The 22,562-nt window shown below is 36.9% G+C and overlaps 1 protein-coding gene across 2 annotated transcripts in view; it reads right to left on the bottom strand.

Moving 5' to 3' along the window:
- LOC142332710 (ATP-binding cassette sub-family C member 4-like) overlaps nucleotides 1-22,562 on the bottom strand; it is a 208,788-nt gene that overhangs the window by 149,671 nt on the left and 36,555 nt on the right. For both annotated transcript variants that reach the window (XM_075379285.1, XM_075379286.1), the window contains exon 2: nucleotides 2,294-2,389. In XM_075379285.1, coding sequence (XP_075235400.1) covers nucleotides 2,294-2,376 — 83 coding nt within the window. In that variant the 5' untranslated portion in view covers nucleotides 2,377-2,389. The remainder of the gene's footprint in view (nucleotides 1-2,293; nucleotides 2,390-22,562) is intronic.

The following is a 22,562-nucleotide window of genomic DNA, read 5'->3' as shown; positions in this document are numbered from 1 at the left end:
ATAGGTAAAATAATGTGGAAGATGTTGTTACGACTGGAGTTAAGAGTGAGTGAGGAGGGCTGGTTATTACCTGCACATTTGAGTACTGGCAGTCTGTACCAAGCATTGACTTTTGAACAAGGTTGTGTAATTGTGCGTTGTTGTTTGTTAAAATGCAGTTACCTGTTGAAGAATGCGTATTCGTGATCGAAACTTATTTAGAAATAAAATCTCATGTTGTGCGTCGGTGAAAATTCAGAGAGAACTCTGAAAAGGAAGCACCAGTGAAAAGTGTTATTCAGAAATTAGTTAAAAAATCTCACGAAACAGGTTCAGTATTAGACCAAAAACATGTGCCCAAAATAGGTCGTACAAGACGTAAAAAAGTGGCAATTACAAGATCTTCTCGTAAATTTTTGAGGAGAGTAGGACAAGAAAAGAACATTTCAGTAGGTTCAGTCTACACCGTAATAAGGAGATTAATAAAATTTTACCCTTATCGAATGCAGGTTTTCACGAGTTAATTAATGCTGATTATGCTAAAAAGATTCACTACCGTAAACGATTCAAGAACTTCATTAGAGGCAACAGCGGCATTTCAGATCAAGCGCTTTTCACAGATGAAGTGCAGTTTCACCTTGACAGATATGTTAATAGTTAGAACTACTGGTATTGAAAGCACACACACCTTTTCTTTGAATCTTCTCTACAGCCGTAAGAAATAAGGGTATGGTGTGTGGTTTCAAGGTGACTAATAATAGGACTCTGGTTTTTTGAAAATACTGCAGGTGCTGCCGTCTACCAAGAAATTATCCAACATTTCATAACCTAATTGCAAGAGGATTAGTGTGACTGCAGATTGCAGCAGGACAACACCACTTGCCATACAGCTTGCTCTACTATGAGGATGCTAAAGGATTTTTTCAGCGGAAGAATCATTTCTAAAGGATTTTGGCCAGTAAGATCCCCTGATTTTACCGGATCCACACTGGGGTTTCTTAAAAGAGATTGTTTATAAGAGCGATCCACCACACCCAGCAGGAATTGAAGACAAACATTACCGATGCCATTCAGGGAATAAACAAGGTACTAAGAGTAGCCAAAAATACGATCAAATGTGTTGACAAGTGCATAAAAGTGGATGGGCATCATTTTCAACGCATTCGGTACATTATTATATAATTATTTGCCGATACGATTATTTATAGACTAAACTAAGCGACAGAGCCTCTAAGTTGAAGACCATGTATCTCAAGGATTAATATTATTAATGTAGGTTTCAATAGAACAAGCCCCTCGCTTGTAAACAGAGGAATGATCATTAGTAAAATGGGTAGCTGCAAATAATAAATAATGGGAAAACCGAAATAAGTAAATGCAGTCAGAAACAGCGGTCTCAAGGCGAGGATCAACTTCAGGAGACCCCTAAGTACCAATAAATAATATCACAAGGATTAATAAGAGACAGTGTCTGAGTCACCATCAGAAAAACATCATTTTCTGATGTCTGTTCTTCATATTACAAGCGGTCCAATTCATTTTGGCAATTGCTTGAAATAGCCGAAACGGAAGCGTTTTAAAAATTTTATATTTATTACATTCGGTTTAGTTTGCCATTTAAAAGGATTTAAATAATTTTCATCACCGGCCACGGGCAAATATACAACAAAAATAAGAATAAATGGATGATTGTAAATTATTGAATTAACCCGTCAAACCAAATAATTAAAAAAAAAATTAATAGGGCAGCTTTTGATCGTTAAATTATTTTCAGTCTTTTTTTTATTAAAATTTACACATACTTTTGGGCAATAATAAAATTTTAGGATGGGAACTGAGAATATAAAATAATTATAATCAACCGTCTTAATTATAATAATAATTATAATAATTATAATCTTAATTTAGAGGTAAAAATTTAAATAAAATGTCTTGTTCATTAACTGCTTGATGTCAAAAACTTTGCGATCAAATATAAACCGGAAAATAAAACGCTTTTGTAATTGTTTTAATCTAATAATAATTTTAATATAACTCTTGTTAACAATCTAAAGTATTTGTTAATACTTGAGAAAACAATCAGTGTTATTAATATTTGAAACTATTAAAATGAGTGTACAATAAATTTTCAGTTTATTTATTTCAATTCGTTTTACGTAATTCGTATGATAAATGCAACTACATACTGCTACTTGATGCAACCGGTATCTTAAACGTTAAAACCTGAGATAAAAGATATCTAATAAAAACAAATTAAATAACAAACAAAATAAATCAATTCAAATTTAATTAATTAACTAAACTATAAGCGTACCTAAAAGTAAAGGCTGACAAAGGATTGGCAGTAGCTCGAGGATTTGGTGGCTTTGCACATTTCTTAAGTAAACTTTCATCCATTTTCCATAAAAACCTAAAACAAAATTTAAAAAAAATATATATATATTAATTAAGAAACACAGTTGAAAATAATATTAAAGTGGAATTAATTTATTTAAATATACAATTAATTATAAAAATCAGAACGTTTCAATCAGCAAGTTGCTATACAGTAATAATAATTTTAATTTAAAGTATAACTCTTCAAAGTTCTTCTTTTTCCTGTTTAGCCTCCAGTAATTACCTTTCAGATAATACTTCAGAGGATGATATGTACGAGTGTAAATGAAGCGTAGTTTTGTACAGCCTCAGTTCGACCGTTCCTGAAACGCGTGGTTAATTGAAACCCGACTGCCAAAGAACACCGGTATCCACGATCTAGTAATCAAATCGGTGTAAAAATAACCGACTTTAATACTACTGATTACGACTTTGATACTAGCTGATTTGGGAAGACGCGTTCACCACACGACCAACCCGGTGGGTGTAACTGTTCAAAGTTTTTTTTTTTTTTAATTAACCTCCGGATCCACCGTTAGACATTATTCAGAGGATGAAGCTGAATGATTTGTAGCGTGTGTGAAAATGCCATGCCTGACCGGGATTCGAACCCGGGTCCTCCGGATGGAGGGCCGAGACGGTACAACTCGCGCCACGGAGGCCGGCAACCGTTCAGTTTTTTTTTTTTTTAATCCCTACATCCCTGGGCCGGACATCCAATTAAGTATACTCGGCCCAGGGACGTGTCCTTCCGACTCTGTCTCCAAATCCACCGGCTTAACATCCGGCACGACAGGTCAACCCCCCGGTTCTGGATCTTTTGTGCCTGCCTCTAATCCCCGGCGGGGGAAAACAGGGCCCGGCTATGCCGTACCCCGCCCCCCACCAAGAACCGGGTCTCGGTCATTATGCCTTGCCTCAAACCAAAGGTGCCAGCACCAAGGGCGCAAGCACCCCCAAAAAACCAACACCCTCAGCCGGGTCTCGGTCTTAACTGAACCCCTCGCGAAGGCTTTCCCGTGGAGTCCCCGTCCCCTCACAGGTACCCGTACGCCTAAGCATACGGGTCCTCCGAGACGGGGCTGTCCATCCTTCCCTACGCTTAGCGCTCTAGTAACCCCGGCGTCGATATTCCTCCACCTTCGTACGGAGAACTGTTCTCGCGAAGTTTGCGAACCGTTTCCGGTTATTTTCAGAGGCCAACATCCACTCCACAAGATTTCCCGTCACAATGCGTTCATCTACTAATCGTTGGCGGTGTTTGCGCTCATCTATGGCACTAGAACAGTGTATGTTCGGAGTCATCTACGGCCTGACAATATTCACAAACAGGCGGCGACTCCTTCTTACCAATTCTATTCAGGTAGGTGCTGAAACAGCCATGGCCAGACAGTAATCGGGTAATGTGGTAATCCATATCACCGTGACGCCGGTCCAGCCGGTTATCTAATTCATGTATTAGTCGCCTGGTCCGCTCTGCTACTGATGACTCGATCCAGACCGTCTTCCACTCATTCCTGACTACCTCTTCTGCTTCAATTTTATTATGACCAGCCGCCCTTAGCCTCCTACCTTTGACTTGTACGTAAATTGGCGGAACCGATACCAAAACACATAACGCGTTGTACGACATTGTACGGTAACCTGCCACTACACCTAATAGCGCCGTCCGATGCATACTTGTCAGTTTTTGTCTGTTTCTTTGTATATTTACAGCATCAGCCCATATTGATGCCGCGTACAGTACAGACGACACCATCGCAGACGCGATGAGCCTCCTTCTTGACGTTCTAGGTACTGTGTGTCCAGCAAACAGCCCCCTGATCGCTTTTACTGTCGACGAAGCCTTCTTGCATACCGTTTCAATATGCCTGCCAAACTTTAGATTCTTATCTAGCACAACCCCCAGATATTTTGTGCTAGTAACTTCAGTAATATCCTCTTCACGGATCGCAATATTCACACCGCGAAGTCTCCGTCTACCCGTGAAGAGGATACACCTACTTTTGGTAGGAAACACCTCCATACTATTTCTCGCTAGCGACTCGTCTATCAATCTAAGGGAGAGGTTAGCCTTTGTCTCCACAGCGTCTAGCTCCCGATCTTCAACCAGTAGAGCAACGTCGTCGGCATATGCTACGATTGTAACGCCGTCTGGGTAATTAAGCCGAAACACGAAATCATAAAAGACGTTCCAAAGCAGGGGTCCTAATACGGATCCCTACGGGACACCACCAAAAATCTGGTACCTCTCCGTCCCCTCAACCGTGTTGACCTCTGTCCATCTGTCACTGAGATAAAAATTTATTTGATTAATCAAATAGTGACTTATATTCATTCCTCTCAACGCTGCCACTATAGCCGACCACGGAACGGACCCAAACGCGTTCTTTATATCAAGCTGTATCATTAGCGGTATCCTTCTCGTCCGCCAAGTGCCCTGTCGGACCTCCGTTGCTCCTCGCACCACCCTATTTATTGCGTCTACCGTCGAGCGACCCCTACGGAAACCGTATTGCTCACCGTGCAGGCTGTTGTTTCTTTCTAATTCTTCTTGTAGCCTGATTGCTACAAGCCTTTCCACGACTTTGCCCATGTTGTTTATTAAGCTTCTTGGACGGTAGTCGTTGGTGCCTAGACTAGCGGCTGATTTAGGTACGAAGACCGTTCTCGCAGCCTTCCAACAGTCTGGGAATGTGCGGTGTTGTAAACCATAACTGGCGACGTCCGTCATCTCCCACGGGACGATCCTAATTAGACCTTTAATGACTGAAGCATCTGGGCCCGGGCTTTCCTTATTCTTCAGTTTATTGACTGCAGCAGTCACCTCGTCCTGTGGGAACTGGGACTGGTGCGAGACAAGGACTGTATCTTGTCTCGCAGTTTCCCCCCCCCCTCCCACCGGGAAAAGTATAGTCATTTGTTGTGCCACTTTATCCTTATTTAGAGCTGGTAGACGCCTTCCAAGGCGTTTTGTAATAATCTGGAAGGCGCGCCCCCAAGGGTCCGCATCCAACTCACCGCACAAATCCCTCCATTTATCTCGTTTAGCCTGCTTGATAAGGAAATTCAGTCTCCTGCGAGCCGTCATATAATCTTCAATCGCTATTTCACTTTCAGTAGTCAGACCTACACGCGCTCTCAGCCTCTGGGCCCTCCGTTAGCACCACTGCAAAACTGTCCGTTGGTTAGCAATCCCTTGATATATTTTTGTATTGTTTAACATCTCTGACCGGCACATTAGAGATCTCCTCCCCGATGATGTTCTGTAGTATATCGGGATTTAGCCTCCTGACTTCAATAATTCTTTGTGCAGATCTCTCTACAACTATCTGCACCTGTCTCTCAGTCAGCCTGCGGATGGGATTCGGCAAAGTAGGAGCTTCCAGTGGGTTCATAACTTCCAAGGATACTGCCAAACGGTCACTACCGGTCTCCTCCTCCAATACAGTTACCGTGGCTAAATTTAGGGCCATTCTCCCATCTATTATCACTAGATCTAGGATGGACTTATGTCCTCTAGTTCTAAAGGTTGGCGTTCCGTTGTTTAGGCATGTAGTGCCAGTGGCCGCTAGAAAATCCTCCAGGGCTTCACCTCTCGCATCGGTAGATTCCGCACCGGCGGCTATAGTCTTACAATTAAAGTCCCCAAAATGATGACTCTCTTGGGGGGCTGTATTATCAGGCGTTGTAGCTGAATCATCCTGTTCTGATATTCCCCGGTAGACACATTTGGACTAATGTATATACCAAATATCACATACTCATCCAATTCGATGGCCAGAGTTCCCTCGGCTCTGAGGTGAAGGCCGAATCCCCTGCTTCCCGTGGCTCTTCTTATAGCCACATTTCCAACAGTGTCAACCATCCACTGTGCCCTAGCAACCGAATAGACGTTCGGTTCGGTTGCCAAAGTAGGGGGGATAGTGCGATATGCGTTCAAGGACCGAGTAGAAGCAGCAACTCATCGCCTTCTTGCTTCGTATAGCCGATCCGTAAGTTGTTACCGGCTTTTCTAATCTGTATTTTCAATACTATTTTTTTATTAACGGTTTTTTACAGAACTCATTTTCTTTTAATAACGGAATTTTTAAACTTAATCTTCCTAATGCCTCATCAAAGATACAATCGTAGATCGGGAAGAGGAATACCTCTAAAAAGTCAAAGTAAACGTATAATAATGAATGTATACGGCAAAATAGTCGCAGAAAATCCAGCAACGGCCCGTGCAGAAATTGAAGCTCGCGTAGCAGACCTTTGTGGAGTATCTGTTCATGCTGTGCGTAAGTACAGAATCAAATAAACCAGGAGAAAATGAGAATTTTAATACGCCGGGAAAAACTCGTAATAGAATGAAAATGAAAATTAACACCGACAACTTCCAAAGATGCGCATTATGAAATATCATATAAAATTTTTATATACAACAAAGCCCTTCCGACATTGGAAAAATTATTGTTTTAAAAACCAAACGCCCAACAGATGAATTACAGTCGTGAAACTCTAAGGAAAATTCTGAGGAGTATGGGCTTTAGACGGAAGAAAACTGAAAATAACAGGAAAATTTTAATATAAAAACAAGATATACATATTAAACGAGTAAATTATCCAAAGAAAATGAGCATTTACTGACGGAAGGAAGACCGATAATTTTTTCACGATGAATCTTATATTTACTCGACACACGGGAAAAGTTACGGTCTTAAATGAAGGCTAAAACACCTGTATCCAAAGCATCGAAGCTGATATCGGATCACGCTGGCAGTGAGGCAGGAGAAATTCAAAATCCTCTTTTAATTTTTACATCGGACCAAAAAGAAGGAGAACATGAATGCTGATAATTACGAAAACGGATGAAAACCATGTTAATCCCAAATTTTCCACGTCGATCGATTTTTGTAATCGATAATGCTCGGTTCAGCAAAAAAACATGAACTGTTAAGAGCGGCTTCGAGACAGAAGTATTCCGTGTTCAGAAGATACGTTAAAAACAGAACTGTACGAATTAATAAGTCCCAATTTGAAGAGTACTACTTCGATAAAATATTGCAGGATCACGGTCACAACATAATAAGATTGCCACCCTACCTTCCTGAAATTAACCCGATTGAGTTGACTTGAGCAAAAATAAGACGTCATATAGCGGAAGAAAACGTCTCTAGTCGGAAGAATATAAAAGAAATTGCCGAGAAAAAAATATTGTTGAACTGCCAGCGGAATAATGAAAGTAATGTTGCGAACACGCACTAACAACAGAGAAAAATTATTACGAAACAAATCGAGTTACAGGCGTGCAAACTGAGAGGTTTGCGGTTTGCGCTAATAACAGTGACAGCGGCAGCGATGAGAGGCCGCTTGATGGAGGACTTATTTGGTGTACCCACACCGTACTTTTCTGTGAAAGTATTCTGGATCTGGGCAAAACTGCCACATCTAATGCATTTGGAAACGATAAATAATCTCTGCTGCATTGTGTAACCCTCAACTAAACCTGCAGTAAAAGAAGGAAACATTCTTCCACAAGATTTCATTACTTTTTGAACACTAAGCAGTACATTATACCTTTAAATTTAGATTTAGGGAGTTATTTTAGTTATACGCTATCAACCTTATCTACTTATGAAAAGAAAGAATGTACGTATGTCCTGACACGTAATGTAAACCTTTCCTTTTTGTCGTAAGTTAATTCAAAATACATTTTTGAGATGAAACGTATAAGCACGATAATTACAGTTTTCTAGTTTAAAAATGTCTTTACCTTTAAAACTTCCCAAAACGCTAGGATCTATAATTTATAACAAAAATCAGTAGTTTAATTTATTCTGTTACTTTTTTCACATTAGATGCGAAAATATAAAATATAACTAGAAAAACTTCACGATATCCAAATTAAAGAAGAAAATGTTCAATTTTTACTTAACAGGGTCCAACGAAACGGTTGTGTTGCTGTATGTTGTGGCGTCCCGTTTGGTGGTGAAAGTGAGGCTGCAAATTGGCTGGGTGTTGTGTCGGGTCTCTCTGCGGGAGGAATGTTTTCGGTGCTTAAAGGGAGGGCACATTGCCTCGAGATGTACTGGACGCGATAGGTCCAAGAGTGTGTTTCAACTGTGGCGCTGAGAGGTTATGTGTGAGCGAAGCTGCCCGACGTTTTTATTTGTTGTGTTTATGTGTCTCCTAACTGTTCTATGAAAGAGTTTGAGGCTGCTTTGAATAGTATAAAGAATGCGGTGCTTGGAGCCAGGAAGGACGTGCTAATTGCAGGTGATTTTAATGCCAAATGTGTGGCCTGGGGGGACCGTATCACGAATGCCAGAGGAAGGTTACTTGACGAGGTGATGGCCGAGTTGTAGCTCACCTGCCTCAATGACGGGAGGGAGCCGACGTTGGTGAGGGGGAATGGCAGCTCCTTCATTGACGTCGTCTTCGCTTCGGAGAGAGTTACTAGAGAAGTGAAACAACGGGAAGTGATGACTGAGGAGACGCTAAGTGACCATTAGGTGATCCTGTTCCAAGACTAGCGACCTAAGGCCAATTGGTAAGGTTGGTCGGGCCAGGAGGCATGTTACCCAGCCTGGATCGGTGTCCTTTAGGACTATGCTGTTGCAGCGCCTACATCTTGATTCGGTGTCGCCCACTTTTGTTACAGAGGTGATGACCCAGGCGCCTGTATAGCGTCCTTCCAGACCGTGGACTCGAGGAGGAAAACCGTTTATTGGTGGACGGGGGAGATTTCGGAAGCTAGGGTCTCTTGATTGAGAACCCGTCGACGTGTTCAGAGGCCACATAGGAGATGGGATCCGACGGTAGTCGAGCAGGCTGTAAGACATCAGAGAGCTGATAGGAAAAGATATAGGGCGACCATTTTGGGCTGGAAAAGAAGGAAGTGGCTGGAACTATGCAAGGATCTTGACGCAGATACGTGGGGCAAGGCGTTTAAAACTGTAACGGGGAGATTCGGTAGAGCTTTGCTAGCCCTCGCTGAGGAGGTATGTTGCGTCTGTGCATCGGTTCCCTATTCCCTGACGCGGAGCCAGAGGCCGTCAGCAAAATTGCTGCTCTTGAGATCCTGGTGTTTGAAATGGCAGAATTGGTGGCTACGGCGAGTCGTCTCTGGAGAGGGAAGAGTCCGAGCCTTGATGGCGTTTTCGACGAAACTGTGGCGGTGGCGGTGGAGTCTGTGCCGGCCCAGATATTATCTTCTTTAACTATGTGCTCAGGAGAGGAACTACTCCGCAGGCGTGGAAGGAGGCCAGGCCTGCGGTATAAAGGTGGAAGAGGCGTGGCGGATCCGGCTAGTTACCGTCCTCTTTACACGTTGAGTGCCTTGGCAAGTTATTTGAAAGACGTTTAGTAGCACGTCTTGCAGAAGAATTGGTGCGGAGTGGAGGCCTCAGTCCGAATTAATTCGGCTTTAGGAAAGGGGTCTCCACTGCTAGTGCGATCGCACGGGTAATGGAGCTGGTGGATGGAGCGGCTGGTGGAAGGTGGCGCACGCGGAATATTCCGGCGATGGTGTTGTTGGATGTGAAAAACGCGTTCAACTCACTGCCGCTTACGTGTACACTGGCGGTCCGAGAGGAGAGAAGTGAGGCCGTCTTGTTAAGAGTGGTGCAAGATTATTTCACCGGCAGGATGTTGGTAGCTGAAGAGGGTGCTGCTAGAGTGACCGTGCTGGTCAAGTGTGGAGTACCGCAGGGGTCGGTGATCGGCTCCCTATTTAGGAATGTAGCGTATGATGTGCTAAATTTGGAGTATCCGGAGGGGGTGTCGGTCACCGGCTTTGCTGACGATGTTGTTGATGATGGCCGCTAAGACAGAGAAGGTTATTGAGAAAGGTGAGTCGGCAATCGGCCTTGTCGATATTGGTTAGCGGCAAGGGGGGGCTCTCTTTGGCTGCGCAGAAAATCAAGGTCGTAGTTACGGCTGCTAAACGGAAGTTGCGACCTATTCGGTATGCAGTGAGAGGAGTGCATATCGAGCCGGTTAGTCAAGCCAAGTACTTAGATTTTTGGCTTGGTGAAGGCGCTCTTTTAGGCTGCACATATAAGAGGTGCTTGTCAAGGCCGAGCAAACAGTGGCTGCAGTCCTTCGGCTTATGAGTAGGGTGGGCGAGCCGCACACTTCTAAAAGGAGAGTGCTTGTTTCGGTGGCGTGGTCCGTGGTGTTGTATTCTGTTCCCGTACGGTTTAGAGTTTTGAGGCAGAGTACGGCGGTGCAAAAATTTGAGCGTCTGCAGCGTCGACTAGCTGTAGGCGTGTCTGGTGCTTATCGGACTGTAACTAGAGAGGCGATTTTTGTAGTGGCGTCTCTTCCTCCGATGCAGAGGCCGTGGGGAAAGCCAAAGGTCTTGCTGAAGAAGTGGCAGCGGAGATGGAATGGTGTCAGGACGGACAGCTAGACAAAAAGGTTGATCCCTCAGGTCAAGCCGTGGTGGGTAGGAAATATGGCGAGTTGAGCTTTGAGCTCACACAGTTTTTTACCAGCCATGGTAGTTATAATGAGTATCTGCACCGGATGCATAGGCATGCTTCTGACCAGTGAATTTATTGTGAAGAGGTAGATTCTGTAGAGAATACCATATTCAGGGGTACGGTATGGAATTCAGGTATACTGCAATATATATATTGCAATATTCAAGCCTTTTTTTTACCATGTGTTCGAATAACCAACCGCTTCGGTGTAATCACTCTATATATTAACTTTGCCGGTTCATATTTAGTAATAAATAAAAAAACATTGTCCAGTAGATTAAATATTAAATTTTAATAAGTTATAATGATCATTACATGTTTAATGCTTTAGTTTGAGTTATATTAAATAAAGATCACATTGTTGATGAAGTGTACATGACAGAATGAATCTAAATTTAGACTGAACAATGCATTAATAATAATAATGAGTTACTAATATAAATTATAACCTGATAAAATAGGCCAGCTGTACATAAATTTATTTACTTTTATAGATGAATAAGAAGAACGAGACAGACTTAACAAGAAAAAGAGAGTGAGTCTTAACATAACTGCCCGTCAAAAAAAAATCAGATGACTTTTTTTTCTTTACAATAATGAAAGTGCACATATTAGAAACAATAACGTGAAAAATAATATTAATAATCATTGATTTGTAATCATAAAAATTTTTAGTCGTAAAAATTATCATGTAATAAACAATATAATTATAAATTAATGAATCATATAAATAATATAACCTAAAATGTTGTGTCTTAACATACGTTCAATTATGCAAATCACTTAAATAAATAACAGTATAATAATTATACAAGTATTACATAAGTAGTTTGAAACTGTTTTCACATAGAATTGATAATACTTATACAATCAGGTAATAAATAGTAGTTATAAAGCTCATGAATTTCTTAACTTGGTTTATAAAACATATTTTTTATGCATATTTATATGCGATTCTATAAACTGATCAAAATCAATGACTGTACGATTAATTGTACCTACAATCATGTAGATTAGGATTTCTTATGTTGTACGAGGGTCTACTGGGAAGATGTATCCAATGGCCAGTATATAACTCATGCCATTGACAATTTACAAGTACACACATATATATATATATATCAATATCATATACATAAATAATCTCTTGTAGCTACAATCACATAGATCTAAGATTTCTTCTAATGTCTTGTTTGTAGGTCTACTGCGAAGATGTAGCCAATGGCAAGCAACTAATTCCATTGACAATTTTAAATAAACCCCGAGTAATCTATACATCAAATAAATCAATCAATAAATAATCTCTGGTGTCTTATTGCACCACAATAATAAATCAACAAATAATACTTATAATGTACATGTTGTATGTATGTAATATAGTATGGAAATTAGTCTGTAGAAATTAGGAGTGTAAGAGCAATATGAATGTGACATCACAATTAAATTAATATAGATATGCAGATTAGATTATAGATAATAATATAATATTTATAAACATAATAGCATATTAAGCGAAAACAAATCAAACGATAGTATAACAGTAATAAAGTATACGAATATTAAAACAATCATTAGAGATTAGTAATAAGCATAATTTGTGTACAGATTTTCTTAACTGACCATTAACTGTATCTAAATCAACAACCCTTACCAGGTTGTCAGAACCTGGATAAATCTGGGTTACAATTTCATGTTTCCAATGCACAGGTGGAAAATTTTCTTCGGTAACTAATACTAAGATTCCATCACAAAGTTACAGAAAGGAAAATTACATTTATCGTGTTGCTGAAGATAATGTAAATAGTGCTTAGACCATGGTCTCCAAATAGATTGTACAAGTTTTTTGAGTAGTTGCCAGCAGCCTAAGTAGGTAATTTAAATTTCTGGTAATAGGGTTCAGGCATAAAGATGAGTGGACATCCAATGAGAGAGTGTCTCCGTGATAGAGGTTCTGGATCTCTGTGGACTATACAAATAGAGAAAATAGCATGGGAATTGAGACTCTTAATTGCACTCTCCCACAAATCACCAAAATAAGAGAAGATGGAGGTATAAATGACCAAGTTACACCTTGTATAGTTTAGAATGCTTGAATGTCTGACCGTCGATGGAAGTTGGAACAGTTATCACAAAAAAACTTGAGTATCAATATTCTAAGCGATATAAATCTTTTTAATGCTGCGATGAATAATTGTGAAGTCACATTAGACACTAATTCTTAGCGAATAACCTTGAAGTGAGACATATAAAGAGCGTGATATAAGATTTGATCAAGGTTTTAGACCTCTGCCTGCCATGATGGATCATAATTACACTTCTATAGTCTACTGTACAAGCAAAGAACGGTCGAAAAGGAATTATTCTGGAAGGTGGTAGTGTTAGTAAGACCTGTCAAAGACTTGATAGTATGGGCACAAGAATCGAAGGTAAATTTCTTCTAGCAGGAATTCAAAATGTAACGCTAATGATTTTATCACTATAACAATGCATTATAAGTAAAACATTATAGGAAAACCTCTCCGCATTAGAATTCAAAGGGAAATGAAAAGTTCTCAACACAGGAGCTTATTAAATTATAGTGAAAGATCAAATAGTAAGGAGGTTTCATATATGCATAAATCACAACTACCTAGAAATACTACTTATGCATTAAGCAGATATGCTTAAGAGTACTGATTAAACAATCGTTAAAGAACAGTAACAAGAATTTCAGAATTAAGTTAAAATATAATAAATTCCATTTATGCACATTTCTCAAATATTTCGTAAATTTCACATTTTTTTTGTTTTGCAAATTTTTAGGACTTAAAAGAAATCCACTGTGAGTCATTTAATATTTTTAATAACTTTGCATTATTGAGGTAGTAGAATTTTAAAAAAGTAAAATTTTACGTGCTTATAAATTATTAAATATTTAAAATATTGATTATTCATATTAATACATTTTTTTTTTTTTAGTAATGCATTAAAAATTACTGTAGTCTTGGTACAATGAATTAAAGACTGTAGCAACTAATATTACACTGTTATATAAGTTGCTAAGTTGTTCAAACCAGCTTACAATGAATGACTTTCAGCCAGAGACCCTTTGCCACAACAAGTATAAAGATGATAGTATTACAAAAATCTTTCTTTTATGACACTGATATGAATTAATAGTCAATGAACTGCAATCAGTGTAATACATGCACAAACCAATAATGAAAAGATTTTTAATAATTTATACTTAACATTCGAAGAAAATACATTTTTTTTTACGAATCTTGACAACACCACTTTATTTTGTGGTTCCTTTGTGGCTTTTTGTTTATCATTTTAAATATGCTACAAAAAAAAGTTCAGAATCCTAAATATTTTTCACTTTCATTAAAATGAAGGCACATACATTATTGATTCTTTTTCTGGCAATTTATTTTAGAATAAATTAATTTTCTTGGCTTTTAACAAAGATGCAACATTAAAAGCATGTGAATTGTTCACATTTAACCAGTTTTGGTATCCTTCCTCACCACTTGAGTTTATGGACCTTCTTTTTACATATTCTTTCACAATCTTCCATTTTAACAAATATTGTTCTGTCGATTCAAACAGTGAAACAACCTTATTCTGTGACTTAGTGAGTGAAATTTTATCTTTCCTTTTTGGTTCAGAGAAGTCATCTTGAGGTGGATCAGGAATTTCAGCCTACTTTTGAATCTTTTTGCAGACTTGTCACAACATCTGTACAAACTTTATTTTTGTTAAACGATGTTACACGAGATATTCTGATTTTCTTATTGAGTTCTGGTAGATTATTGTATATTGAATCTGATGTTTATTTTGTTGTAGTTAAAATCATTATTAATACACTCATCTGATCCTTCTTAATCTGATAAAAAAAATATATTATTTATTCACTGGTTATTTTAACATTCAAATATAACTAAAAATTAAATGAAATGTTCTGAATATCTATTTTAAATTTCAATTAAATTTGTTTAGCTCATGACATATCATGTTTCTCTAATCAGTACATTTAATATGTTCCTGTACTTGCAGTTAACAGAACAAATTTTAAATACTGGATGAATATTATTTTACAATCTCAACAGTTTCATACAACATTATATTGCACCATTTTCCATTGTATAATAATTGATCGAATAAGTTTTATATCAATTTTATTATATTACTTTATGCATAACACACGATAAAATCCAGTTGAAAATAACAGAACTAAATTTTCAATTGAATCTGATGAATATGTTTGATTCTGAAAAGTTTCATTGTTGAATGTAATTTCATATTTTTTGAGGTGATCACCAAATTTCACAGATTTCTGTTTTTTTGCGTTTTTCTTTATTAGAGTTATCAGTGTTTAACTTTTTAGATGAATTATCAGGTTTTAGAATAATTTTTTTTTTTTTTTTTCTTATTAACGTGTATCACCTTTTATTTTTTTAAGCATGTTATCTGTAACTACTTGTACTAGATCCAGTTTCATTAGTTTCAGATAAATTAGTAGTTGTTTTATTCTTGATTGTTCTACTTTTAAATCTATCAAAGCATTACACCAATTCAGTATTTAGTGAATAAATGCTTATTATTTTTTTGTTGACATGGTTCTGTAGTACTAAAATCTTTCAATTTTTTTGCAGTCATTTATAGTTTCTATAAGAGTAATATTTTCCTTAACATGCTCCTTGTCTTTCAATGAGGAAAATTCCTTACAGTACTTGAGATTTTATTGCAGAGATTTTACTTTATTATGAGATTTTACAGTTGGTTTTATTTGAAATCTGAACAGTATTTTCTAAGTTAATGGAATTATTTAATTTATCAATAAAATTATGTGCACATTCACGATCTTCATTAATTTTAGATTCAACAGATTTAAAGGAGTATTTAAGTGAATTATCTGTTTCACAGACATTGAATATGTTTGTCGAGCTGAGCTTTAAAAGCAAATATTGCAGGACATAACTGACACTGATTAAAGAACGATTGACCTAAGTTTGTGCTATCAATTCCATTTTCAGAAATAACTTTTGAAAAAATGTCTTGTATATCATCTTTTGTACATAAACCATTTAAATAGTTTTGAACAGTTCCTTATGATTTAATAATTTATTAGAATATTTCTTCATGCAAATAAATCATGTGAATAAATTGCATTTTTATTTTTGAAAATACAATAGCATATTTGGCATTCATATATACTGTTGTCAGCCAAATTGTTTATAAATGCTTGTGAATAAACACTGCCAACTTCATCCACAATTACAAGATACAATTCATAAGGCATGTTAGTAATCATAGTTTCATTATTCTTATCTTCTCTGTGTCTCGTTTTTCTATTTTTATAAAAATGTTTAGATTCTAAAATATTCTCTTTATTTAAACCGTGTTTAAATCACGTTTTTAATTCTGAAATAGATGTACGATTATAATATGGAATGTTTGACGGAAGTGAACTTGTCTGAAGAAAACTTTGTTTGCAAATAACATCTGAGGATTTCGTATCGGGTCCATTCACAATACACCTGGTTTCATTTTGATGCGAGCTCTTTTCTGTTTCATACAAGAAAACTTGTCTCAGTAAGTTACTATTACTTTATTTTGAGTCCTGTTTATAGTGCTTATAATATTTACTTCTGAAGAAATAGTTGTTTCTCTTTTACAATGTCTGAAATGATAATTACGATGGCATAAATTACTACTGTAGAAAAGACAGTTAATTTAAAATATCCCTTTGGTGGTAGCATTGGTCGTGTTGTTATAAACTAGTTTATTAATAACATTTCTACAATACCTGAAACACTTTGATAAAATAATTGAAATAATGTTAAGTTTTACAGTATCAACCTTCACTCATTTCACAATTAAATTAAAGTTAATGAAAAGTACCTCTATGTATAGCAATTGCTCTTTGACCATAATAATACTAATAACCTAATTAATAATTTAAATCATTAACCGTATAAATTAAATTAAAATGTTATAATAGTATGAATTTTTTGCGGACCCATTTCCAATCCTGTATAACGTCTGAATCGCCATTAAATCCTTTCCCTATTAATTATAAATGAAGTACTGAATTTTTTTAAGAGTGTGAATTGTAGAACCTTCAATATCTGCAGTCAGAGGACCAAAATATGTTTGAGTAACTAACTGCTTCGTTGTAATAACTCAGTTAAGTGTAACTAGTCTACATATTAACTTTGCCGGTTCATATTTTGTAATATGAAGGAAATGGATAGGATAAATGTAGTTGTAGTGGGAATTAGTGAGGTTCGGTGGGAAGAGGAAAATAACTTTTGGTCAGGTGATTTTAGAATAATTAACTCCGCTTCAAATAATGGCCAGGCAGGAGTAGGTTTCGTAATAAACAAGAAGATAGGGAAGAGAGTAGAGTATTTCAAAATGCATAGCGATAGAATCATTATAATAAGGGTAAAATCAAAACCTAAACCGACAACGATTGTTAACGTCTGTATGCCTACAAGCGCCCATGATGATGATGAGGTAGTGTGTATACGAAGAAATTGATGAAGCAATTAAACACATAAAAGGAGATGAAAATGTAATAATAGTTGGTGATTGGAATGCAAGCATTGGAAAAGGCAAGGAAGGAAATATAGTGGGTGAATACGGGCTGGGCAAAAGGAATGAAAGAGGGGACCGACTTATAGAGTTTTGCATGAAGTATAATTTAGTAATTGCCAACACCCAGTTTAAAAATCATAATAGAAGAACTACTTCACTACTACACTTGGAAAAAAAGAGGCGATACTGCAAGGTATCAGAAAGATTATAACATGGTTAAGCAAAGATTTAGAAATCAACTCGTTGACTGTAAAACTTACCCTGGAGCAGACATTGATGGCGACCATAATTTAGTGATAATGAAATGTAGATTGGGGTTTAAAAACCTGAAGAAAAGGTGTCAGATGAATCGGTGGAATTTAGAGAAGCTTGAGGTAAAGAAGATTTTTGAGGAGGACATCACAAGAGGTCTGAGTAAAAAAGATAAGGTAGAAAATGTAGAAGAAGAATGGGAGAATGTTAAAAAGGAAATTCTTAAATCAGCAGAAGCAAACTTAGGCAGAACAAAGAGAACCGGTAGAAAACCTTGGGTTTCGGATGATATATTGCAGCTGATGGATGGAACGTAGAAAATATAAGAATGCTAGTGATGAAGAAAGTAAAAGGAACTATCGACAATTAAGAAATACTATAAACAGAAAGTGCAAACTGGCAAAAGAAGAGTGGATTAAAGAAAAGTGTTTAGAAGTGGAAAGAGAAATGAACATTGGTAAAATAGACAGAGCATACAGGAAAGTTAAGGAAAATTTTGGGGTGCATAAATTAAAATCCAATAATGTGTCACCGTTTTGTATTATAAAAGCGGTACACCGCTTTTATAATACAAAAGGTAAAGTCGATAGATGGGTGGAGTACTTGAAGAGTTATACAGAGGAAATGAATTAGAAAATGGTGTTATAGAGGAAGAAAAGGAAGTTGAAGAGGATGAAATGGGAGAAACAATACTGAGATCTAAATTAAAGAGAGCATTAAAAGATTTGAATGGCAGAAAGGTTCCTGGAATAGACGGAATATCTGTAGAATTACTGCGCAGTGGAGTGGAAAAAGCGATTGATAGATTATAAAAACTGGTGTGTAATATTTATGAAAAAGGGGAAGTTCCGTCAGACTTCAAAAAAAGTGTTATAGTCGTGATACCAAAGAGAGCAGGAGCAGATAAATGTGAAGAATACAGAACAATTAGTTTAACTAATCATGCATCAAAAATCTTAACTAGAATTATATACAGAAGAATTGAGAGGAGAGTGGAAGAAGTGTTAGGAGAAGACCGATTTGGTTTCAGGAAAAGTATAGGGACAAGGGAAGCAATTTTAGGCCTCAGATTAATAGTAGAAGGAAGATTAAAGAAAAACAAACCGACATACTTGGCATTTATAGACCTAGAAAAGGCATTCGATAACATAGACTGGAATAAAATGTTCAGCATTTAAAAAAAATTAGGGTTCAAATACAGAGATAGAAGAACAATTGCTAACATTTACAGGAACCAAACAGCAACAGTAGTAATTGAAGGACATAAGAAAGAAGCCGTAATATGAAAGGGAGTCCGACAAGGATGTTCCCTATCACCGTTACTTTTTAATCTTTACATGGAACTAGCAGTTAATGATGTTAAAGAACAATTTAAATTCAGAGTAACAGTACAAGGTGAAAACTAAAAGATGCTACGATTTGCTGATGGTACAGTAATTCTAGCCGAGAATAAATAGGATTTAGAAGAAACAATGAATGCCATGGATGAAGTCCTACACAAGAACTACCACATGAAAATAAACAATAAAAAAACTAGTAATGAAATGTAGTAGAAATAACAAAGATGGACCACTGAATGTGTAAATAGGAGGAGAAAAGATTATGGAGGTAGAAGAATTTTGTTATTTGGGAAGTAAAATTACTAAAGATGGATGAAGCAGGAGCAATATAAAATGCCGAATAGCACAGGCGAAACGAGCCTTCAGTCAGAAATATAATTTATTTACATCAAGAATTAATTTAAACGTCAGGAAAGGATTTTTGAAAGTATATGTTTGGAGCGTCGCTTTATATGGAACTTGGACGATCGGAATATCTGAGAAGAAAAGATTATAAGTTTTGGAGAAAAAAACTATAGGTACTATAGGTTAAAAATCAGATGGGTAGATAAAGTGACAAATGAAGAGGTGTTGCGGCAATTAGATGAAGAAAGATGCATTTGGAAAAATATAGCTAAAAGAAGAGACAGACTTATAGGCCACATATTAAGGCATCCTGAAATAGTCGTTTTAATATTACAGGGTCAGGTAGAAGGAAAAAATTGTGTAGGCAGGCCACGTTTGGAATATGTAAAAGAAATTTTTAAAGATGGAGGATGTAGGGGGTTTACCGAAATGAAACGACTAGCATTAGATAGGGAATCTTGGAAAGCTGCATTAAATGACTGAAAACAAAACAGAGATTTTGTAATAAATAAAATCCACTGTCCATTTGATGATTAAATATTAAATTTTAATAAGTTATAATAATCACTACATGTTTAACATTTTAGTTTGTTATATTAAATGGATTTTACATTGTTAATTATAGTGTACATAGCAGAACGAGATCTAAATTTAGACTGAACACTGCATTAATAATAATGAATTACTAATATAAATTATCAGCTGATAAAATAGGCCATCTGTATAGAAATAAATCTATTTACTTTTATAAATTAATAAGAAGAAGGAGACAGATTATGTATTTTATTAATTAACAAGAAAAAAGAGAGAGTGAATCTTAAAGCCATGTATGGTTGGTTGATTTTGATAAGTTTTTTTTTTATTTTGCAGAGAAAGTTCATCTGGTGGTCCAGTTTTCTACTTAAGTTTATTTCAAAACTAAGTAGAAAATTATTTAAATAAAAAAAACTTCATTTTACAAACATGGTTTAAAGACTTTTGCATCATTATTGAATCACAGTGGTTGTAATAATATTACACACAGGCTCATGTTATTCTGATACCCTCCCACTCATTCAAATAAACACACTTTCACACGAAAATGTCAAAAAAATTATAAGGTACACATTGATTTTTTTCATAAACATAAATTCATTACGGAGTAAAAATAAGACATTCCAGAAAGCCTTAGTTCACAATTAGTACCTATGTCTCCATCATTTTTCAGCAATTTTTTGTATTACCAAGGTGGTTTCTCTAAATATTCTCCGAGTAGAAAACATATAGAGGCAATGTGTATTTTTAATAGAATTATTTTATTGATCAAGCTATACTTTAAACAAAAATAAAACTAAACAAACGCATAATTAAAAAAAGCTGTTTTCTGTTTTAACAAATAAAGATTTAAGAGAAAACTACTGCACTAAAAGGTTAAAAATAATAGTTTCAATTTTTACTTCTTTGTACGAAGTAAAGGATGTATTGTGATCGCGAAAAATTTCGGTTTTCAGATTTCAACGGAAATATCCATTTTCATTAGTTTCAGCGTGACGTCTCTACTACGAAGTGTGTGGGGAAAAAAATAATGAGACTGACTTTTTACTTACCAAAGTTTTTATTTTTTTCAACCAACAATATTTATCCCTTTCAAAGTAGTTCCCCTGGGCAGTTACACAGCGGCGCAGTCGTTGTTCCCACTCCTGGAGGCACTCCTGGAAGGCTTCAATGTAGGGCTTTTAACTGGTCGGTCACAGTCTTTTGAATATTCAAAAGAAGTTCCAAAATGACGTCCTTTTAAGACACGTTTCAATTTCGGGAATAGGAAAATGTCACAAGGAGTCAAATCAGGTGAATAGGGGGGTTGAGGAACCGTAGGAATGCTTTTTTGAGGTCAAAAATTCCCTGACGGAAATGGCCGTGACACGGAGCATTGTCATGATGAAGCATCCACTTGTCTGCAATGTCTGGTCTCACGCGAATCGCTCTTTTCCTGAGCCTTTCAAGGACACCTTTGTAAAACACTTGGTTGACAGTTTGTCCTGGAGGAACAAATTATTTATGCACGATACCTTACTTTCAAAAAATCAAATCAGCATGGTTTTGATCTTTCATTTGCTCATTCGACATTTTTTCGGTCGAGTAGATGACGGAGTGTACCGCTCTTCGCTTTGCCGCTTTGTTTCAGGGTCTTACTCAAATATCCAGGATTCATCACCTGTGATCACACGATTGAAGAATTCTTGGTCGTTGTCAATCCTCTCAAGAAGATCAACGCACACGTTTCTTCGATTGTCCTTCTGTTCCGTTGTGAGGTTTTCGGCACCGATTTCGTACAAACCTTCGCGTGTCCAAATCGTCTAATAAAATTTGAAGAACGGTGAAAGTATTTAAATGTAACCGTTTACTCATCATCCTTATTGTTAAACGACGGTCTGATCTCACAAGAACCCTCACACGCTAAACGTTTTCGTCAGATTTTGAAGGTGAAGATCTCCCTGAGCGAGGTCAATCTTCAACGCGCTCTCGGCCTTCCAAAAATGATTTGTGCCAACGGAAAACTTGCGCTCTTGATAAGCAATGTTCCCCAAAGGCCTGTTTCAACTTTTTAAAAGTCACATTCGCGGATTCCCCAAGTTTAACACAAAACTTGATCGCACAACGTCGCTCTAAATTCCGATGCTCCATTTTCGTAACGCACAACAAAAACACAACTTCACTGATGACGCTGTCAAAAATGTGTTGGCTGAACGGAGTTGAAACACGTACCGAGCATGTGAAAGGGATGAACAAACCGGTCTAGCACAGACCGGTAGACACAGCGTTGTCAGATCGCTCGCAGTGTTACCAATCTCATTACTTTTCTCACACACCTCGTACGTACGTATCTAACACAACTTAAAAACAATTAACCGTAGGATGTTGAAATTTTGGATTTAGGACTGTTGTAGCATCTAGTTGTGCACCTCTCCTTTTGATTGGAATCGACTAAACCAAAAGTGTCCAAATAACTTTAAAAAATCAACTATTCCTTTATTTGGTACAGACTTTAAAAAGCGGATTGTAATTTAAATAATTAGACCAGTATAATTTAAACTTTTTGAATGGATTTAATAATTCTTTTTTTAAACATATATTTCATTACACATGTACTTCATAACATCAAAATTAAAGCCTACATTTACAACATGTTTTCATGTAAAATAATTTCTGAAATCTTTGACCACAGACTGATCTG

Source organism: Lycorma delicatula, chromosome 12, assembly GCF_047948215.1.
Source record: "Lycorma delicatula isolate Av1 chromosome 12, ASM4794821v1, whole genome shotgun sequence".
NCBI classification, from domain to species: Eukaryota; Metazoa; Arthropoda; class Insecta; order Hemiptera; family Fulgoridae; genus Lycorma; species Lycorma delicatula.
This window is presented reverse-complemented; position numbering and strand designations above follow the sequence as displayed.